The sequence below is a fragment of the Schistocerca serialis genome, chromosome 4 (genome assembly GCF_023864345.2).
Source record: "Schistocerca serialis cubense isolate TAMUIC-IGC-003099 chromosome 4, iqSchSeri2.2, whole genome shotgun sequence".
NCBI lineage: Eukaryota > Metazoa > Arthropoda > Insecta > Orthoptera > Acrididae > Schistocerca > Schistocerca serialis.
In genome coordinates this window covers 273,322,912-273,343,267 of record NC_064641.1, presented here as the reverse complement: position 1 = coordinate 273,343,267, position 20,356 = coordinate 273,322,912, and the positions used below count along the sequence as shown (strand labels likewise).

Here is a 20,356-nt window from a genome sequence, read left to right as displayed (position 1 = left end):
AATTTGGGGAGAGTTCTCAAATTCTGTTTGGCTATTGATGTAATGACAAAGTATATATGCCATGCTTTTCCATACCTCGGCAAAGAGGACATGCATATCGAGAAACAACCACTTGCAGAGTAATTGGAATTATGTATTAATACCTTCAGCTTCTGACGGGCGTTGATATACATCAGCAGGGACAGGTGAAAATGTGTGCGTCGACCAGGACTCGCGCCCAGGATCTCCTGCTTACATGGCAGATGCTCTGTCCATCTGAGCCACCGAGGGCACAGTGCGACTGCAGGGACTATCTCGCGCACGCCTCCCACGAGACCCACATTCTCACCTTATATGAGGTGCGATAATAAAATAATGAGACTGATTTTCTTTGCAAGATGTGGCAACCCTGCAGGCTTGCTTAGGCACAATATCTTTGACCGTGGTCTATAAGCTGCTTATAGCCCAAGCGGCATATCGATGCAACTGCTGAGTTGTGAGTTGTGCTGTAATAAGTTAAAATGTGTTTGTGTCTCTCGTCATGGAAATGGAGCCGCATAATACTGTGCAATGGTATGCCACTTCTTTTTTGTGTTAAACTGGGTGAAAACGCGATAACAGCTTACGGTAAGAAGGCTTTTGGAGAGGAGGTTATGTCAAGAGCTCAAGTTTTTCATTGGCATAAAATGTTTAGTGAAGGCAGAACGAATGTTGAAGATGAAGACCGCAGTGGACGACCATCAACCTAACGGACGGATGTCAACTTGGCCTGAGTGTGTGAACTCGTACGATATGATTGAAGATTATCCGTGAAAATGATTGCAGAAGAACTGAACATCAATCGAGAAATGATTCGTCTAGTAATAACTGGATATCTTGGTGTGAGAAAGATTTGTGCAGAAATGGTCCCCAAAAATCTCACACCTCAACAATGAGAAACACGGAAAAATGTGGCAGCCGATCTGTTAGAGCAAACGGAAATCAATCCATAATTGTTGAGCCGTGTTATCACTGGTGACGAAAGTTGGTTTTTTTCAGTACGATCCAGAGACAAAACGCCAAAGTTCGCAATGGTGCTGAAAGGGAGCACTTAGACCAAAAAAAGCTCGCATATCAAAATGAAGAGTGAACTGCATGCTTGTGTGCTTCTTTGATTCCAAGGGAATTGTTCATAAAAATTGGGTGCCTCCTGGACAAACAATTAACCAATATTACCACAAAGAAATTTTAGAAAGACTTCGTAAAAGACTTCTTCGTGTCCATGCCACCACTGCTGATAATTGGATTCTGCATCACGACAATGCGCCATCCCATACTGCTCTGTCAGTACAGCAATTTTTAACCTCAAAACAAATTTCATTACTACCACAGCCACCTTATTCGCCAGATATCGCTCCGTGCAACTTTTTTCTATTTCTAAGAGTCAAAACGGCGGTCAAGGGGCACCATTTTCAAACAACACCAGATGTCCAAAAAGCTGTGACGAGGGTCTCGAAGGATAATACAGAAGATGAGTTCCAGAAATGTTACCATCAGTGGCAGAAGCGCTGGAAAAAGTGTGTGCAATCAGAAGGGAACTACTATGAACGAGACAACACTAAACTTGACTAAAAGGGTAAGCAACATTTTTTTCACATCAGTCTCACTACTTTATTGTCGCACCTCATATGTCCACACACTACAGTCGTATTGCCCCAACCCAACACACTCATTACTCGTGGAAGACATTCTTACCAAGTCCCGTAAGAGTTCGGGTAATATGTGTGCATCTGCACAGAAGAAGAAGGTCATGTCCGGTATTGCAAGAACTATATAATTATATGGATATGGTGTCTGTTCTTTCAGACATGTCCGAAAGAACAGACACCATATCAGTGTAAGTACAACTTTCTGAGTACATCGTTCTGCGTCTTATGGAACCATTTGTAAATCAAGGAAGAAATATGACCACAGACAACTTCTTTACGTCTCTTCAACTTGCTAAAAACTCAAACAAAAGAAAACGTCATTAGTTGGTACAATGAACAAGATCCACTGTGAAGTTTCCGATGAAGTAAGGAAGCCGAATGCTGAAATACACTCCACCACAATACTGCACAATAGTGGCAACACAGAATACACCTTGGGTGTATACCAAGGAAAGAAGAATAAAAATATCATTCTTCTGAGTACGCTGCATGCTGAAGTAGCAATAAGCAAGGAAGGGAAAAGAAACTGTAACCGTAACGCTCTACAATGTAATAAAGTACAGGGCGGACGTGGTTGATGAAATGACCCGTAAATATACTACGAAGGTTACATATAGGAGACGGCCAATGTGTGTCTTCTACAACATACTGGACATGGCGGCAATAACTGTATGGGTCCTCTATAACATAGTAACCAACAAGAAAATGGAAACCAAGAAGTTCACACTTCAACTGGCATATGAATTCAAGGGAACGAAAGAGAAAGAACATCAGGCAACAAGATAAGCAAAAGCTGTATAAAGTGCCACAAAGCATTTTACCTTTGCTTTTTTTTGCTATTTCATTCCAATTCCCCATCACAATTACATTTTCGACTATCTTAACGAACTGAATGATTTGCTTTATGTCGTCAATGATTCTTTCAACATCCTCATCATCTGCGAAACTAGTAGACATATACCGAATATTGTAATAATGGAACGAGTCTTGGCTAGGATAATGCGTACACTACGCTATTCAGAGTGGTTCACAACATTCGTATTTTCTTATTTATTATTACACCTACTCTTGCGGCGCGCCTATTTAATGACGTGTTGATAACCCCGTACTTGGCTGACCAGAAGTTCCGTTCTCTCTCCTACAGCACTTCCCTAACAGCCACTACATCTTTCAAAGTCCCCATCTCTGTCTTTAAGTTCTCTAACCTATTTATTTAATTAAGGAATCTAGCATTCTTCTCTTATGCGTATAGTGCCAGATCTATTTTTCATGATGAGATCCTCATGAGAAGCCAGACTGACTTGCGGTCCGTGAAGAAGGACTACTGCCTTTTTAGAAATTACCGGGAGAACAATCTGGATCATGGACTGACTTAGCTTTGTAACATTAGCCTACATGGCCCTGCTATGTTGGTACAGCAAAGGACGAAAACCAGAGAATATTACAGCCATTATACTTATTGAAGACATGCAGCTCTACTGAAGATGGCATCCCCTAGCGTAAAATATTCTAGAGGTACAGTGATCCCCTATTATGACCTCCTGGCGGGGACTACTCAAGCAGCAAAGAAGTAATACAAAGATTCATAATGTTCGGCAATATATTACTATCTTTTGCGAGATCTAATGTATCTCTAAGTTAAAAATAAAATTCAATTTCACCCCGCACAACAACGATGACCTTATTCCTAGAGTTTGTTACGACAGAGATTTCTGTTTTAAATGAGATACTTACCACAAGAAGACAGATTATTCATGCTCAGGAGTCCGTCAACAGCGAACTAAACGCTCAGCCCTACAACTCTATTTGCTTATTAACATTTTGCAGGGTTCCTCATTTTCGTGACTACAGAACAACCGTAATGAATTATACCACATCCAATAGCACAAGCTATTTTTTGAAGTAACTACCATTTACTTTTTTGTTTAGAAGATGTTTTATCAAAATGTCTCTAAATATCTGACACAGTTGAATAGCGCGTGGAAGTTTTGAATACGCATGCAGACGAACACTCACACACGCGCGTCCACACACACACACACACACACACACACACACACACACACACACACACACACACAACGCTCACGTGCATGCGGAGAATAACTAGAACGTAGCCCAAAGATAGTATCTTCAAAGATTCGCAGACAAGAACTTGAACAGCAATCCAGGGAAACTAGTGTTAACTATTACGATACAGCCAGTCAGACAGTATTACGATAGGAAGTGTGCAGCAGGTGATCGCACAAGGCGAGAGGACGATGGTTCTGGAGAAGTGGTGAGCGAGAGCAGGCTCGGGCAGCAAGCAGCCATCGGAGCAACCTGATGGTAAAAAATGTTACTGAACCATCACCATTTGGTTCTGAAGCTCTAACAGTACCGGTATAGAGGTGTTTGCAGATTAAATTATGAGAATCCAGATACGCCTATTAAACAATCAACGTTTCAGCCTCTCTGTGCAGTCATCAGTGGGTATTTTTATAATGGCTTGTGAAATGAGAACATTTTTTTATGTACACAGCTATTGTAATAAAAATTAAGCGTGAACATTTTAAGTCTTTTATGAGTTTTACCTTGTCCTCTATTGTTGTTAGTTACTGTAAGACCATATTTTCGTAATACTACGAACCAAATGGTATTATTGTGAGGTTAGTTGACGATTTACGTCTAATTATATCTATAAAGGTAATTTTTATGCGCGAAAATTTTAAAACAACACGTTCCGAACTCCTCAAAGTTCTAAAAAGAAGTAGCTCACATACCACATCGGCAGGTCACTTGATGATCCACAGTCACCATCCAACTAAAATAGGCACAGATTTGAAAATACTAAATTGCAGCCACGGTCTTGTGCAATGACACACCATTTCACACATTAAGGAACTACACAAAAAAAAAAAAACAAATAAAAAGAAACACACACACGCAGAGACCCACACACAGGCGTAGACAAAGAGTGTAAGAGGGGGGGGGGGATAGAATGAAAACGAAGGTTAAGTGAAATGCCAGAAGGAGAATGGGAACAATTGAATATCTACGGGGACCAAACTTTGTTATTTTGTGAAATTTTGTAGTTTTAACTTGCGTGTATTATTCAGTAAAAGAAAGAACCGTGTTTCTGTGTGTGCTCTTACTACAGTTGAACATGCAGGAAAGGACAGGAGCCGCAAAAATGACTGTAAGTAACCGAAAAATATTTTCGTACAACAAAGTGACGTTCATAGGTAAAATGATGTCATAGCTTTCCAATCAACCTTACAATAAAATCATTTTGTTGTAGACTGCAAGTTGTCTTAAAAAAATGTAGACAATAACAAAAAACTCACAATGGACTTTAATATTTGTGCATAATTTTTGTTAGATTAGCTATGATCATGGCACAGAGGTGTTGAGACATGCTTGCACATAAAAAGGATCATGTTTGTACAATAGCGCACCTTAATTCGCGTGATGCTGAACACTTTCATAAGCATTAGATGATCGTAGTTTGATGTAAAATAATGAGACTTTTTTGCATAAGCAGTGACGTCGTAGTAGAGAACTGAATAAAGGAGTTTCCTATCGCTGACTGGACTACAACTTAAGTAGGTTTCCAGACTGTTCCTAAACTTGGCAAAACCTTGATGCAGCTGAGTGGTTGGTCTTTTTTCGGTTCCCTTATTATATGTGTTCTTGTGATCAAATTTGTTTGTTGATAATCTGTCCATATTTCTCAGATGAAACGAAGGAGCAGCATTTCTTCGAGATTGAAGTAGTCAAAGGTCCTAAGAAAGTTTAGTAGGATGACAGCACTTGTCTCATTGGGTTTTGAAGATAATGTGACGCTAGCGGCACTACTATATGATATATGTTAGGCCTATATTGATGTGTCGACAGAAGTGCCGACACAGTGTTATTTTGAGGGGGCCGATAGGCACGCTATCTAACGCAGACGGGCGTGAAGTCTGGAACAGGATAATTATTGAATGGTAGCAAGAAAAGTACGTAGCTGGAATATACTTAACTTTATTCACACCTTGTGATACATCTCTCTTGACTATACAAATGAGACTTGTACGATACATGCACTGTTACAATTGGCGCCTTGCTAGGTAGTAGCCATGGACTTAGCAGAAGGCTATTCTAACTGTCTCTCGGCAAATGAGAGGAAGGCTTCGTCCGTATTGTCGCTAGCAATGTCGTCCGTACAACTGGGGCGAGTGCTCTATCGTATCTCGAGACCTGCCTTGTGGTGGCGCTAGGTCTGCGATCACACAGTGGCGACACGCGGGTCCGACATGTACTAAATGGACCGCGGCCGATTTAAGCTACCACCTAGCAAGTGTGGTGCCTGGCGGTGACACCACATTCCTCCCCCGCAAATCGGCGAACGGTCGTGTGATAAGGCTTCCGCCCGCCTTGGGGAGGACCCAATGTTGACGTATGCGATGAGGTGGGGAGCCTAACAACAGGCGAGGCTGTGCCACCCGCACCCGGCCATTCGGTCCGAGGGGATCTAGGAAACGCCTGAAAACCTAGTCCAGGGTGCACGTCAACATGCGGTGTATGCGCCCGTAATGAGACAGGAGGGGCCGTAGGGGCGACCTCCATTGCGTCGGGGTACCCGACGCGCGATGACGTCATGTGGTCCGGAGCGGGCAAGAGGTCCATGGCGGAGGACGGCTGGTCACGGGAAGCGATCGGCGGCGCGTGACCCAGGGAGGCGCTTGGCGGCTGCAGCGAAGCGTCGAATGCGGGCGGCGCCGGCGGGAGAACAGGCGGCGGCGGCGGCGGCGGCTGCTGCGGCGGCGCGTCGCCATGGGGCAAAATGGAAGGCATCGTCGGTAACACCTGGGGATGAGGCGAGCCAGTAGATGGGTCCCCAGGGCGCTGACCGGACGGCACCGTCGCTGAAAGCAGACGGGGAGCGGCAGAACCCGTGCGACGACAGAGGCGCAGCTGATTGAGATGCCAACGCACCTCACCAGAGGCCCCCAAAACCAAATACATCGCGCGGTCGAGGCAGCGAAGAATGCGCCCTGAGAGCCAATGCCGGAACCTCGATAGTTGCGATAGAATACAACGTCGCCTGGAGCAAAAGCAGGAGTCTGCCGCTGCACAGGAACCTGATGCGGCGAATGCAGCAAAGACACCAAGGTGCGATGAGGACGACCGTGGAGCAACTCAGCCGGCGAGCGACCATCTCGGGGCTGAGAGCGATACGAAGACAAAAAGAGCAACAATGCGTCCTCCCGAGAATGCGCTCTTTCAATTTCAACATCTGTGACTTGAAAGTCCGGACCAATCGTTCAGCGGCACCGTTTGACTGAGGCGAAAACGGCGCGGATGTCAGATGTTGAATACCATTGGCCTGGCAGAATGACTGAAATTCTGCGGACATGAATTGTGGGCCATTGTCGGAAACAATAGTCTGCGAAAGACCTTCAATGCAAAAGATAGCAGACAACGCTTGGATGGTGGCGGAGGACGTCGTGGAAGACATCCAGACAACAAAAGGAAAATTACTGAAGGCATCGAACAGAACCAACCATCGAGCATTCCAGAATGGACCAGCAAAATCAATGTGCAAGCGTTGCCAAGGGGAAGTGGCTTTTGGCCATGCAAAGACTTTCCGCGGCGGTGCGGATTGTTGTTCGGCACACGCCATGCAAGAAGAACACATATTCGTAATCGCAGCATCGATTCCGAACCAAGTACAGTGCTGACGAGCAAGTTGTTTCGTTCGCACTATACCCCAATGTCCGTGGTGAAGAAGCCGTAAAACAGAGGACTGTAACGAACGTGGGACCACGACTCTGGACTGATCATTATCAGAACGCAACAACAAAACACCACGTCGAACAAAAAGTCTCTCCCTGTGAGCAAAAAATCTGCGAACCAACGGATCCTCGATCCGAGACTTTGACAAAGGCCATTGCGTAGCAACAAAACGCAAAACAGTAGCAAGGACAGGGTCCGCAGCTGTGGCCGTAGCTACACGACGAAAATCAATCGGAAACGATTCGACCACTTCATCGGTTTCCGAATCAATGAACATGCAAGCAAGTTCGGAAGAATCGAATGCTTTATCCTCAGCAACAGGCAAACGGGACAACGCATCGGCGTTTCCGTGCTTAGCAGTGGACCGATACAAGATATCGTAGCGGTACTGCGAGAGGAAAATAGACCAGCGAATGAATTTCTGCGCTGTACGTGGAGGTACAGGCTTGGTCGGATGAAAAAGCGATGTCAAAGGTTTGTGGTCTGTGATGATGGTGAAGTGACGACCATACAAGAAATCATGGAACTTAGTAACACCAAACACGAGAGCCAAAGCTTCTTTCTCTATCTGCGAGTAATTTCTTTGCGCAGACGAGAGCAATTTTGACGCAAAGGCAATAGGGCGATCATGGGAGCCAACTTTGTGCGCAAGCACAGCACCGATCCCGAAATCCGATGCATCTACCATCAACAAAAGGGGTTTCCGGGGATCGAAAGGCGTGAGGCAAGTAGTAGAAAGCAACGCCGATATCAACTGGCGAAAGGCGCGTTCGCATTCCGTCGTCCAGACGAACGGAACACCTGTACGGCGTAAGCGATGAAGCGGAGCTGAAATGGAAGAGGCATTGCGCACATTCACTCACACCTGGTGATGCTAAATGGTTTAATGTTCTTGCGACCTCATCACGCAATGCGTGAGGAACATTGCGCGCTCTGAAAAATTTGCGGTTGCGCGTTTACATTCAGTTCCAATTGTGCTTCATAGTTCTTAGCGCAACCAAGGCCCGTTGCAAAAGTGTCTGCAAATTCTTCACAAACGCTAGAAACACTGTCTGAAGGCACAGTTTGATTCACTGATAGGACCTGATTTACAATAGACATGTTACACAACTGAAATAAATCTAAACCAAACAAGTTCACTGCAGTAGAAGAACGAAGAACGTAAAATGACACAAGTTTTGTTTGTCCCTTGTATGTTGCAAGAAGGCTGCACTGTCCTAACACAGGAATTTTCTGTCCTGAATATGTGGTTAGCGTAACATTTGCGGAACGCAACGGAGGTTTGCCCAGTTGTTTGTACGTGTCGTGATTGAGCAATGAAACAGCAGCTCCGGTATCGAGCTGGAATGGAATGACCGTGCCATTAAAGTCCAAATCTACAAAAAGTTTATTGTCCTGCTGACGACAAGAGCGACTGTTTTGGGCAATTTGAACAGACACTGGTACAGAATCACTTGCTAATTGACGTGATTTCCGGCGACGTCGACACACAGTTTTTGTGGGACGAACACAATCACTGTTAGAGAAAGTGTCACTGGACGAAGTGGAATTAACGACATGAATGTCCATGGGCGAAGGTCCACGAGCCTGAGTGTCCTTGGTTCGAGTCCGGCGCGAAGCAAAGGGCCTGGAATGATTGTGATTGTCTGATCTTAGCTTTTTCTGGCAAACGCTTTGAACATGTCCTTTCTTATTGCAGAAAAAGCAAATAGCTTGGCGTGACGGCAATGTTCACGCGAATGTCTAGTAGCACACCGCGGGCATGATTTCACTGCCTTTGTGTGCTGGCGCGGCACACCTGGCTTAGCGCGCGGCGGCAGCTGCGTCGAAGTACGCGAGGGCCGGTTACCGGGCCGCGCAGCGCGTCCCGCGGGCCGGTTAATGTTACACACGGCTGGCGAAGGTTCAAAAGATTCCTGAGCACAGTCAAGTGTGTCTTGTCTATCTAATATGTCTATCACTTGTTGAAGGGAGGGATTAACTAGTTTCAAAATTTGCTCCCGTATGCGAACATCAGAAACGTTCTGTGCAATTGCATCACGCACCATTGTATCTGAATAAGAAAGGCCACAGTCACAGTCATAAGAACACTCCCTAGTAAGTCCTTGCAATGTTGCTACCCACTCCCTATTAGTTTGACCGGCCGTACGTTTTGTACGAAAAAACGTATACCGTTTTGCAACCACATTAACTGTTTCTTTGAAATAGGCATCTAAAGCAGACAAAATTTCCTCGTAGGACAGAGTTGCTACGTCGCGTCGGGGAAACAATTTCACTATCACACGGTAGGTGGACACACCGACACAAGAAAGCAAAAACGGCTGCCGCTCATTACCTTGAATTCTGTAGGCTGCTAGATGAAATGCGAACTGTCGGGACCATTCAGTCCACGACTCGTGCGCCGGGTCGTAGTGCCTAAAAGACGGTGCAACTGCGAGTTGTGGCTGCGGTAGCGGCGAAGCGGCGGCTGCCGCATCGGTGTGAATGGCACGTTGACCCTGGACGAGCTGTCCAAGGGCATCCAATAACGCCTGCGTCTGCTGATTCTGCAAGCGATAAAATTCGGACAGTACATCTGGAGATTGTGGCGAAGCCATGACACAAATAAATGTAAGCAATCAGAAAGAACACTTTTCCTTTAAGCCTCGTCGCCAAATGATGTGTCGACAGAAGTGCCGACACAGTGTTATTTTGAGGGGGCCGATAGGCATGCTATCTAACGCAGACGGGCGTGAAGTCTGGAACAGGATAATTATTGAATGGTAGCAAGAAAAGTACGTAGCTGGAATATACTTAACTTTATTCACTCCTTGTGATACATCTCTCTTGACTATACAAATGAGACTCGTACAATACATGCACTGTTACAATTGGCGCCTTGCTAGGTAGTAGCCATGGACTTAGCAGAAGGCTATTCTAACTGTCTCTCGGCAAATGAGAGGAAGGCTTCGTCCGTATTGTCGCTAGCAATGTCGTCCGTACAACTGGGGCGAGTGCTCTATCGTATCTCGAGACCTGCCTTGTGGTGGCGCTAGGTCTGCGATCACACAGTGGCGACACGCGGGTCCGACATGTACTAAATGGACCGCGGCCGATTTAAGCTACCACCTAGCAAGTGTGGTGCCTGGCGGTGACACCACATATATCGAAAGAGACAAACAGCTGCAGGCTGGTTATTTTGTGAATAAAACAGTCTAAATTGCTCAGGATGGTTTTATGCAATAAATATTCATAATTATCGCAGACTCATATAGGAAATTTGTTCCCTTTATTAATAATGGTAGGATGATTTGCTAGTATAGTCAGATCACTGGGTGGTGTCTCAGGGGGAGGAAAGAAATCGTACATTGCAAGTTGTGTGTGCATATAATTTCGAACTTGTTGGGGCACGTCCCCTACGGTCCTCTGGGACGTCAGATGCGTCATACAGCCATTCATTATCAATGGCTTCTGTTCATTGCGAACTCACGCCACAACTGACAACGTGCTTACTAATAGGTCTGAAAAACTGGTTCCTTACTGACACGCCATGAAGACTTCGAAGTACATTAACCGGAGAAGTCCTAACAAACAAACAAACAAATACGAGACCGACTTAATCTATTAAAATCTGTAAAAGCGAATCGTTTTTATAGTATAATAAGTTGATAAAAATTTTGTTCATTATTTCCCTTTTTAGATACAACACGAAGTTGCTTGGAGCAATAAAAATGAGCGTTAAGAAGAACGTCATCATGGGTCTCGGAAACTCGGTGCTTTGGTTCTGCACCTTTGGCAGCTATGGTCTGGCCTTCTGGTACGGCGTGAACCTCATACTAAGGGACAGGGAGTATCCCGAAAATGAGAGAATATACGACGCCTCAACAATGATCACCGTGAGTACCCATCTCCTTTAGTGACCTCTGTCATAATGGCTGTTACGCCATAATGTAATTATGAACATTAACTTTACGATGTAACAAGAATGCGGATGAATGCCGTCGGTTTTAGAATAACTGTTCAATCAGAGTCTCCGACAGTAAATCGGAATGGTGCAAATCCTATCTCAGTTAATGTCGCCTTGCGTCGGATCAAAAAAAAAAGTCAGTTATGGGCATTTTCTTTCCAAGCGAAAAGAATGTTTCATTGCGCTATTTACTTAAAACATAGGGTAAATTGCTAAATATAGTTACAATGTTAAAATCACGTCGGAGGTTGGGTTGTGCCTTGAAGTTCTGATGCTGAGGGGATGAACTTCTCCATCTTCCATCGCATGTACTAGCTGATGTCGCAGTGAAAATGTGTTTTCAAATAAAATTTTATGTGCAGTTTGTTGTGACAAAACTGTGTCTGTATGAGTCGCACAACAGGCGCAGAATGCACGAGCTGCACCGACAAACTATTTCAAAACAACGATGTTTCAGGGTATTATTTCTCATATGCATGGTAGTTGCCGATCTGGCGACTGTTGCCCATTTGAAGTGGAGTCAACAAGCGCCAGTTCAGTCATTTTGAAAATGAAGCAACACTTGCACAATAAAAGTATCACACACTACTCTTTGTGAAAACTGTCATGTAATAAAGGTTGTATGCAGGTGATAGGACTTCTACAGACATTTCAAAGTAAGGCATGTTATATTAATCTACATCTACATCTACGTGGTTACTCTGCTATTCACAATAAAGTGCCTGGCAGAGGGTTCAATGAGCCACCTTCAAGCTTTCTGTCTACCGCTCCACTCTCGAACGGCGCGCGGGAAAAGCAGGCACTTAAATTTCTCTGTGCGTGCCCTGATTTCTCTCATGTTATCGTGGTGATTATTTCTCCCTATGTAGGTGGGTGCCAACAGAACGTTTTCGCAATCGGAGGAGAAAACTGGTGATCGAAATTTCATGAGAAGATCCCGTCCAGCGAAAAACGCCTCTGTTTTAATGATTGTCACTCCACGTATCACGTCTGTGGCACTATTTCCCCTACTTCGCGATAATATAAAACGAGCTGCCCTTCTTTGTACTCTTTCGATGTCATCCGTCAGCCCCACCTGATGCGGATCCCACACCGCGCAGCAGTACTCCAGAATAGGGCGGACAAGCGTAGTGTAAGCAATCTCTTTGGTAGACCTGTTGTACCTTCTAAGTGTTCTGCCAATGAATCGCAGTCTTTGGTTTGCTCTATACCCACAACGTTATCTATGTGATCGTTCCAATTTAGCGTATTTGTAATAGTAATCCCTAAGTATTTAGTTGAATTTACAGCCTTCAGATTTGTGTGATTTATAGCGTAACCAAAATTTAGTGGATTTCTTTTAGTACTCACGTGAATAACTTCACACTTTTCTTCATTCAGGGTTAATTGCCACTTTTCACACCATACAGATATCTTACCTAAATCATTTTACAATTCGTTTGGTCATCTGATGACTTTACAAGACGTTAAATCATCTGCAAACAATCTCAGACGGCTACTGAGATTGTCTCCTATGTCGTTAATATAGATCAGGAACAATAGAGAGCCTATAACACCTGCTTGGGGAACGCTGGATATTACTTATGTTTTACTCGATGACTTTCCGTCTATTACTACGAACTATGATCCTTCTGACAGGAAATCACGAATCCAGTCGCACAACCGAGGCGATATTCCATAGGCACGCAGTTTGGTTAGAAGACGCTTGTGAGGAACGGTGTCGAAAGCCTTCCCGAAATCTAAAAATGTGGATTCAATTTGACATCCCCTGCCGATAACACTCATTACTTCATGAGTATAAAGAGCTAGTTGTGTTTCGCAAGAATGATACTTTCTGAATCCGTGCTGACTATGTGTTAATAAATCGTCTTTTTCGAGGTACTTCATAATGTTCGAATACAGTATATGTTCCAGAACCCTACTGCAAATCGACACTATTGATTTGGGCCTGTAATTCAAAGGATTACTCCCACTTCCCTTTTTGGGTATTGGTGTGACCTCAGCAATTTTCCAGTCTTTAGGATCTTTCTGTGAGCGAACGGTCGTATATAATTGCTAAATATGGAGTTATTGTATTAGCATTCTCTGAGAGGAACCTGACTGGTATACAATCTCGACCGGAAGCCTTGCCTTTATCAAGTGATTTAAGCTGCTTTGCAACACCAAGGATATCTACTTCTATGTTCCTCATCTTGGCAATTGTTCTTGATTGGAATTCAGGAATATTTACTTCGTCTTCTTTGTTGAAGGAGTTTCGGAAAATTGTGTTTAATAACTCTTCTTTAGTGGCACTGTCATCAGTGACTTCACCGTTGGTACTGCGCAGTGAAGGTATTGATTGCGTTATGCCACTGGTGTGCTTTATGTATGAGCAGAATCTCTTTGGGTTTTCTGCCAGATTTCGAGACAGTTTCGTTGTGGAAATTATTAAAAACATCTCGCATTGAAGTACGGGCTAGATTTATAACTTCTGTAAAACTTTGCCATTCTTGAGGATTTTGTGTTCTTTTAAATTTGGTGTGCTTTTTTCGCTGCTTCTGCAACAGCGATCTGACCCGTTTTGTGTACCCATGGGAGATCAGTATCATCACTTATTAATTTATGTGGTATATATCTCTCAATTGCTGTCGATACTATCTCTTTGAAATCGTTCCACAACTTTTCTACGCTTTCATGATCAGATCGGAAGGAGTGAAGACTGTCTCTTAAAACGGCGTTAAGACCATTTTTATCAGCTTTTTGTTTTTAATAGATATACTTTGCTTTCCTTTTTGATGGTTGTAGGTGTTACGGTATTCAGCCTAGCAGCAACTGTCTTGTGGTCGCTAATCCCTGTATTCATCACAATACTCAGTATTTGTCCAGGATTATTTGTTGCTAAGAGGTCAAGTATGCTTTTGCAACCATTTACGCTTCGAGTGGGCTCATGAACTAATTGTTCAAAATAATTTTTTGAGAATGCATTCAGTACAATTTTGGATGACGTTTTATGCCTGCCGCCGGCTTTAAACGTATAATTTTTCCAGAATATCGAGGGTAGGTTGAAGTAGTTGTATGAGTGGGGAACCTATGTGAAATGAGACTCAAGTTTTCTTTGAACTGTTTAGCAACTATATCTTCTGAGTCGGGGGCGGTAAAACGACCCAGGTAATAGTTTAGTCCCATTATCAAGTATAACCTCTACCCATACTATTTCGCAGGAACTATCTACTTCAATTTCACCACCAGGTAAACTACTTCTGACAGCAATAAATACTCCACCACCAACTGTATTTAATCTATCGTTTCTGAACACTGCAAGATCGTTTGAAAACATTTCGGCTGAACTTATTTCCAGCTTTAGCCAGCTTTCTGAACCTATAACGATTTGAGCTTCAGTGCTTCCTATTAGGGCTTGGACCTCTGGTTCTTTCCCAACAAAGCTACGACAATTTACAACAACAATACCGATCGTTTCTACAACTAACTTACTATGTTTTACCTGCCCCCTTCTAGACGGACGCCCTTTCTGCGATTCGCTGAGACACACTAACCTAAAAAACCGCCCAGTCCCTTCCACACAGCCCCCGCTACCCGTGTAGCCGCTTCCTGTGTGTAGTGGACTTCTGACCAATTAAGCGGAACCCGGAAACCCACCACCCGATGGCGCAAGCCAAGGAATCTGCAGCTTACACGGTCACAGAACCGCTTGAACCACTGATTCAGACCCTCCACTCGGCTCTGCACCAAACGACCACAGTCAGTTTTATCGACGATGCTGCAGATGGAGAGCTCCGCCTTAATCTCGCAAGAAAGACTAGCAGTCTTTACCATTTCTGATAGCCGCCCGAAACGATCCAAAGCGACACGCATCATTGGTATCTACATGAGCCATCACCGCACAGTCAAAGCGTATTCTGGTGATTAGGCAGTGGCCTCACTAATGACAATCTTACTTAATGGGTCGCAGAAGAATCCTGAATGTTGCGCGGAGATTTTTTTATTTTTTATTTTTTTTTTTATTTTGATGGATCCCGCCACGAAGCTCTCCTGTGCCAACCCCTTCACCTCAGAGTAACACTTGCAACCTATGTCCTAATTATTTGCTGTCTTCCACTACAGTTTTTACCCTCGACAGCTCCCTCTAGTACCATGGAAGTTACTCCGTGATGTCTCAACAGATGTCCCATCGTCGTGTCCCTTCCTCTTGCCTGTGTTATTCATATACTCCTTTCCTCGCTATTCTGCGAAGAACCTTCTCATTCCTTATCTTATCAGTCCACCTAATTTTCAACATTCTTCTGTAGCACCACATCTCAAATACTTCAATTCTCTTCTGTTTCGGTTTCCCCGTAGTCTGTGGTTCACAAACATGCAATGCTGTGCTCCAAACGTACTTCCTCAGAAATTTATTCCTTAAATTAAGGTCTGTATTTGACACTAGGAGACTTCTCTTGGCCACGAATCCCGTTTTTGACTATAATAATCTACTTGTTATATCGCCATTCCTAGTAAACGTCTCTTGTATTACAAGTAGTAAATCCCCAATTCTTTAAACAATCGAATTCACATGTAGAAAACAGCTTGAAACGTCTGAATACTTTGCAAATCAGTTAATGTGTAAAATATTTGCCTTTAAGCACGTAAGAGAGAAGTTTAGGAAAGGTTTCCGTCAGTTAAGGTGACTCAGGACAAACGAACAGTTTCTAGCAGTAGTTACTCGTCTGCAGTCGTTATAGGTTCAGAAAGCTAGCTAAAGCTGGAAATAAGTTCAGCCGAAATTTTTTCAAACGATCTTACAGTGTTCAGAAACGATAGATTAAATACAGCTGTAATATTTCTCAACCTTTTAACATAAGGTTGTACCTCTTGACACGAATATCATGATGAGATTTCATATTTTTGAATTCAGTCACTAATTACGCGAAGTATTGAAAATTGAATTTTTGTTGCCCCTACGTTGTAACTGTTTCTGCGATAGCATTCTAAGAATATAAACGCACAGACAACGTGACGTGCCACCATACGACACGAATTTATAGTGGACGAATATTTAGTCTCCATGAACATTGTCACACGGCAAAACCACAGGGGCACTACTACCATGTTAGAGAATCTGAATGGGATTAATGGTACACCTATACCACTGTTACTAATAGCAATGTAAAACTGCAGGTCATAGGAGTTGTACCAATGCCACATTGGCCTTTTCGGGGAAGACACAAGCACAAGATATTCGAAAGAATAGTCTATCTGTTCATGAATCACAAAAACTGACGTCGATACGGGATAAGACATACCTCAACCTTTGTGCGAGATATAACTGATACAAAACTACAGATTTCGCGAACTACAAAGAAACCGTCAATGTAGAATAAAAGGATTCCAATCAGAAACAAATAGTGTTTTCAGACGAGACTCAGTAGCAAAAGAACGTAGTAGATGACAGAGTACGCATGAGGTGCCACAGATATAAAAGCGAACAACCAGATTACATTATCCATCGTAATGCTGGACAAACATTTAACAGTGGTCTTAGAGTCATTGGCTTTAATCGGTGTTAAAATCTCCGTTTTTCAGATAATCTCAACTATCATTGTCATATCACAAACATTGTGGAGCACGAAGTAATATCTCCCCACCAACGAAATCCAGAAACTAAGTCCCACTGTCAAATTATGGTCAATAGGTTGCTAGTGCAACTGAATAGTTTTGATTTTCCTAACAAGTGCCACTCGTCGCATTCGCTTTCTTCAGTTGTGCCCCACACTATTGTGTAAGCCGAAGACATGCTCCTAGGGAATGAAAAGAATCGCACAACATTGGAATTCAGTCTCTGTATGGTAGTTGCCGGTGGGCGTAAGATTGTGCAAAAAGGGCATCCAGGGTAATTTGGGGTAAAGGAAATAGTATACCAACTTTGATGTCAAGTCAAAGAGCAAACGAATCAGCAGTGATCAGTGATCAAGTGCAGAGTAAACGGGCTGATACTACGGCAGTCACAGTAAACACAGCACTGTCGTGGTTTGACCGCTTTTTGTCCTTCATTCGGACATTGTAGCCAGAGTTGTTGCTCTCCATGAATCTAGGTGACGTTGATAACGCGCAGAAGCTAGAGTTAGGCATCGGTGAAGCCTTAGCCGTAAGAAATTTGAAGTGGCTAAGTGCACGCAGTTCACTGGTGTCATAATAAGCAAAGGTTATTCTTATTTCTTTTTTTATTCGCGTGTTTCCTTCTCTGTATTTTGTCTAGTTTATATTACATTTTTATACAGGGAGTAAGGGGTATATATGCAGAAATTTCTATTAGTGACAGAGGATGGTGTACTCAACAGTATTACATTAGTATTTACGTCATCTTCAGACTAGTAACTACAGCTATTACAAGTTATACGTTTTTATATTGATTAGTACCTCCAAGTGTATGTGTCAAGAGCAAGCCACTAATGTTTATTTTTCCCTGGACAGCAGGTTAAGTGTTGAAGTATTGACACGTGAACGTAAAACGGTTAGTCTATACTGACAGGCGTAGTCCACTTAATGTTGCAGACACAGCTGTGCAGAAAACATCAGTTCGTAAAGTTTGTTACATGTTTGTGGGAAGACTGTTTGACGCAGAGAAAAAACAACCAACACACTGATGGGTGCACGTACGAACGTACTACATACGAGAATATCTGCACTTAAACCCGTTCACCCTCTATGTGACCGAGCAAGGCGGTGCAATGGTCCTCATATTCGGGAGGACGACGGTTGAAATCTGCGTCTGGTTGTCCAGATTTAGGTCCAGTCAAATACCACCAAATACCGGGATGATCTTTTTGAAATGGTATGGCCGATTTCCTTCCTAATTTTCCAAACAAGAATTCGAGCTTGTGCTTCGTCTCCAGCGATCTCGTTGTCTAGGTGACGTACAACCCTACTGATCCTTCGTTATTTTATTATATGTATTGTGACCCAGTTGGTTTGTTGATAACCTCCCTTTCCTACGATGAAACGAAGAAGCAAAGGTCTTCGAAGCAGTCAGAGGCCCAAAGAAAGAAACCCTTATCTCACAGAATTTTGAAGATTAATTGAGGCTAATGATCCGAATATACACTGAAGAGCCAAAGAAACTGGTACACCTGCCTAATACCGTGTAGGGCACCCTCGAACACGCAGAAGTGCCGCAACAGGACATAGCATGGGCCCAACTAACGTCTGAAGTAGTGCTAGAGGGAACTGACATTATGAATCCGCAGGGCTGTCCATAAATCCGTAAGAGTACGAGGGGGTGGAGGTCTTTTCTGAATAGAACATTGCAAGGCAGCCCACACATGCTCAATAATGTTCGTGTCTGGGGAGTTTGGTCGCCAGAGGAAACGTTTAAACTCAGAAGAGTGTTACTGGAGCCACTCTGTAGCAATTCTGGACGTGTGGGGTGTCGCTTTGTCCTGCTGAAATTGCCCAAGTCCGTCAGAATGCACAATGGACATGAACGGATGCAGGTCATCAGACATGATGTTACGTACGTGACACCAGTCAGAGTGGTATTTAGAAGTATCAGGGGTCCCATAACGCTCCAACTGCACACGCCCCACACCATTACAGAACTTGAACAGTCCCTTGCTGACTTTCAGGGTCCATGAATACATGAGTTGTCTCCATACCCGTACACATCCATCCGCTCGATACAATTTGAAACAAGACTCGTCCGACCGGGCAACATTTTTCCAGTCATCAATAGACCAGTGTCGGTGTTAATGGTCCCAGATGAGGGGTAAATCTTTGTGTCGTGCAGTCATCAACGGGTACACGAGTAGGCCTCCGCCACTGAAAGCCGATATCGATGTTGTTTCTTTGAATGGTTCGCATGCTGACACTACACTTGTTGATCGCCCAGCATTGAAATCTGCAGCAGTCTCCGAAAGGATTTCATTTCTGTCACCTCGAGCGATTCAGTTCAGCCGTCGTTGGTCCCGTTGTTGCAGGATCTTTTTCTGGCCGCAGCGATGTCGGAGATTTGATGTTTTACCAGATTCCTGATACTCACGGTACACTCGTGAAACGGTCGTACGGGAAAAATCCTACGTCATTACCACCTCGGAGATGCTGTGTCCCATGGCTCGTGTGCCGACTATAACACCACCTTCAAACTCACTTCGGTGTTGATAACCTGCCGTTGTCGCAGCAGTAACCGATCTAACAACACTTGTTGTCTTATGTAGGCGTTGCCGACCACAGTGCTGTCTTCTGTCTGTATAGATATCTCTGTATTTGCATACACATGGCTATATCAGTTTCTTTGGCGCTTCAGCGTACAGTCTCTGTGATGTGGGGAATAGCCAGACAACCGTTTGCTAATTTATTCGGGCCAGTGAATGGTGTCTCAAAGGGAGGAAAAGAAAGGGCACATTGTACAGGTTGGTACGCACATTCGTCCTGTGCACATCTCCACATTACGGTTTGACGAGGCACACGACGTTCTAAACTGAACAAAGTCTCTCATCCTAGCTCGTTACTGCCTCGTCAGGTACTGATTTTAAGTACGTTTCAGCACGAATTTGATTTCTGTTATGTTGATATATATTTTATATACCTTTTAGTATATATTTTGTTTTTGTTATGTTTTTGAGAAAAAAAAGCATTACTCGTTCGACATATATTTTGTACTATGTAAAGGTTTTTTAAATTACCGCTACCAGTCACAAATTTCGTCAACTATTGTATTACTTATTTATTTAGCGACATGTTTCGAGGTAAACCTCATCTTTTGGCTAAATGGCGTTACAAAAACAACTTTAAAATAAGGCCATAGAGATGTTACATAGTCTTTTCGTGAATGCTGTGGTCATCTTTTTTCTTCTGGTGTGGCAGTCTCGTAGTGATGCGCTGGGGTGCCTCCATTTCCTTGCCTCTCCTGCTCACTGTTCACAAATTGTCGCTAACACAGCAGTAACTTCGAAATACGATCACAATAGACTAAGTAACATCTGTACGGCCTTATTTTAAAGTTGTTTTTGTA

At 43.6% G+C, this 20,356-nt stretch overlaps 1 protein-coding gene across 5 annotated transcripts in view; it reads left to right on the top strand.

Annotated features, from left to right (window-relative positions):
• Nucleotides 1-20,356, top strand: part of LOC126473831 (ATP-dependent translocase ABCB1-like) — a 272,239-nt gene that overhangs the window by 123,195 nt on the left and 128,688 nt on the right. For all 5 annotated transcript variants that reach the window (XM_050101157.1, XM_050101153.1, XM_050101154.1 and 2 more), the window contains one exon: nucleotides 11,107-11,302. In XM_050101157.1, coding sequence (XP_049957114.1) covers nucleotides 11,107-11,302 — 196 coding nt within the window. The remainder of the gene's footprint in view (nucleotides 1-11,106; nucleotides 11,303-20,356) is intronic.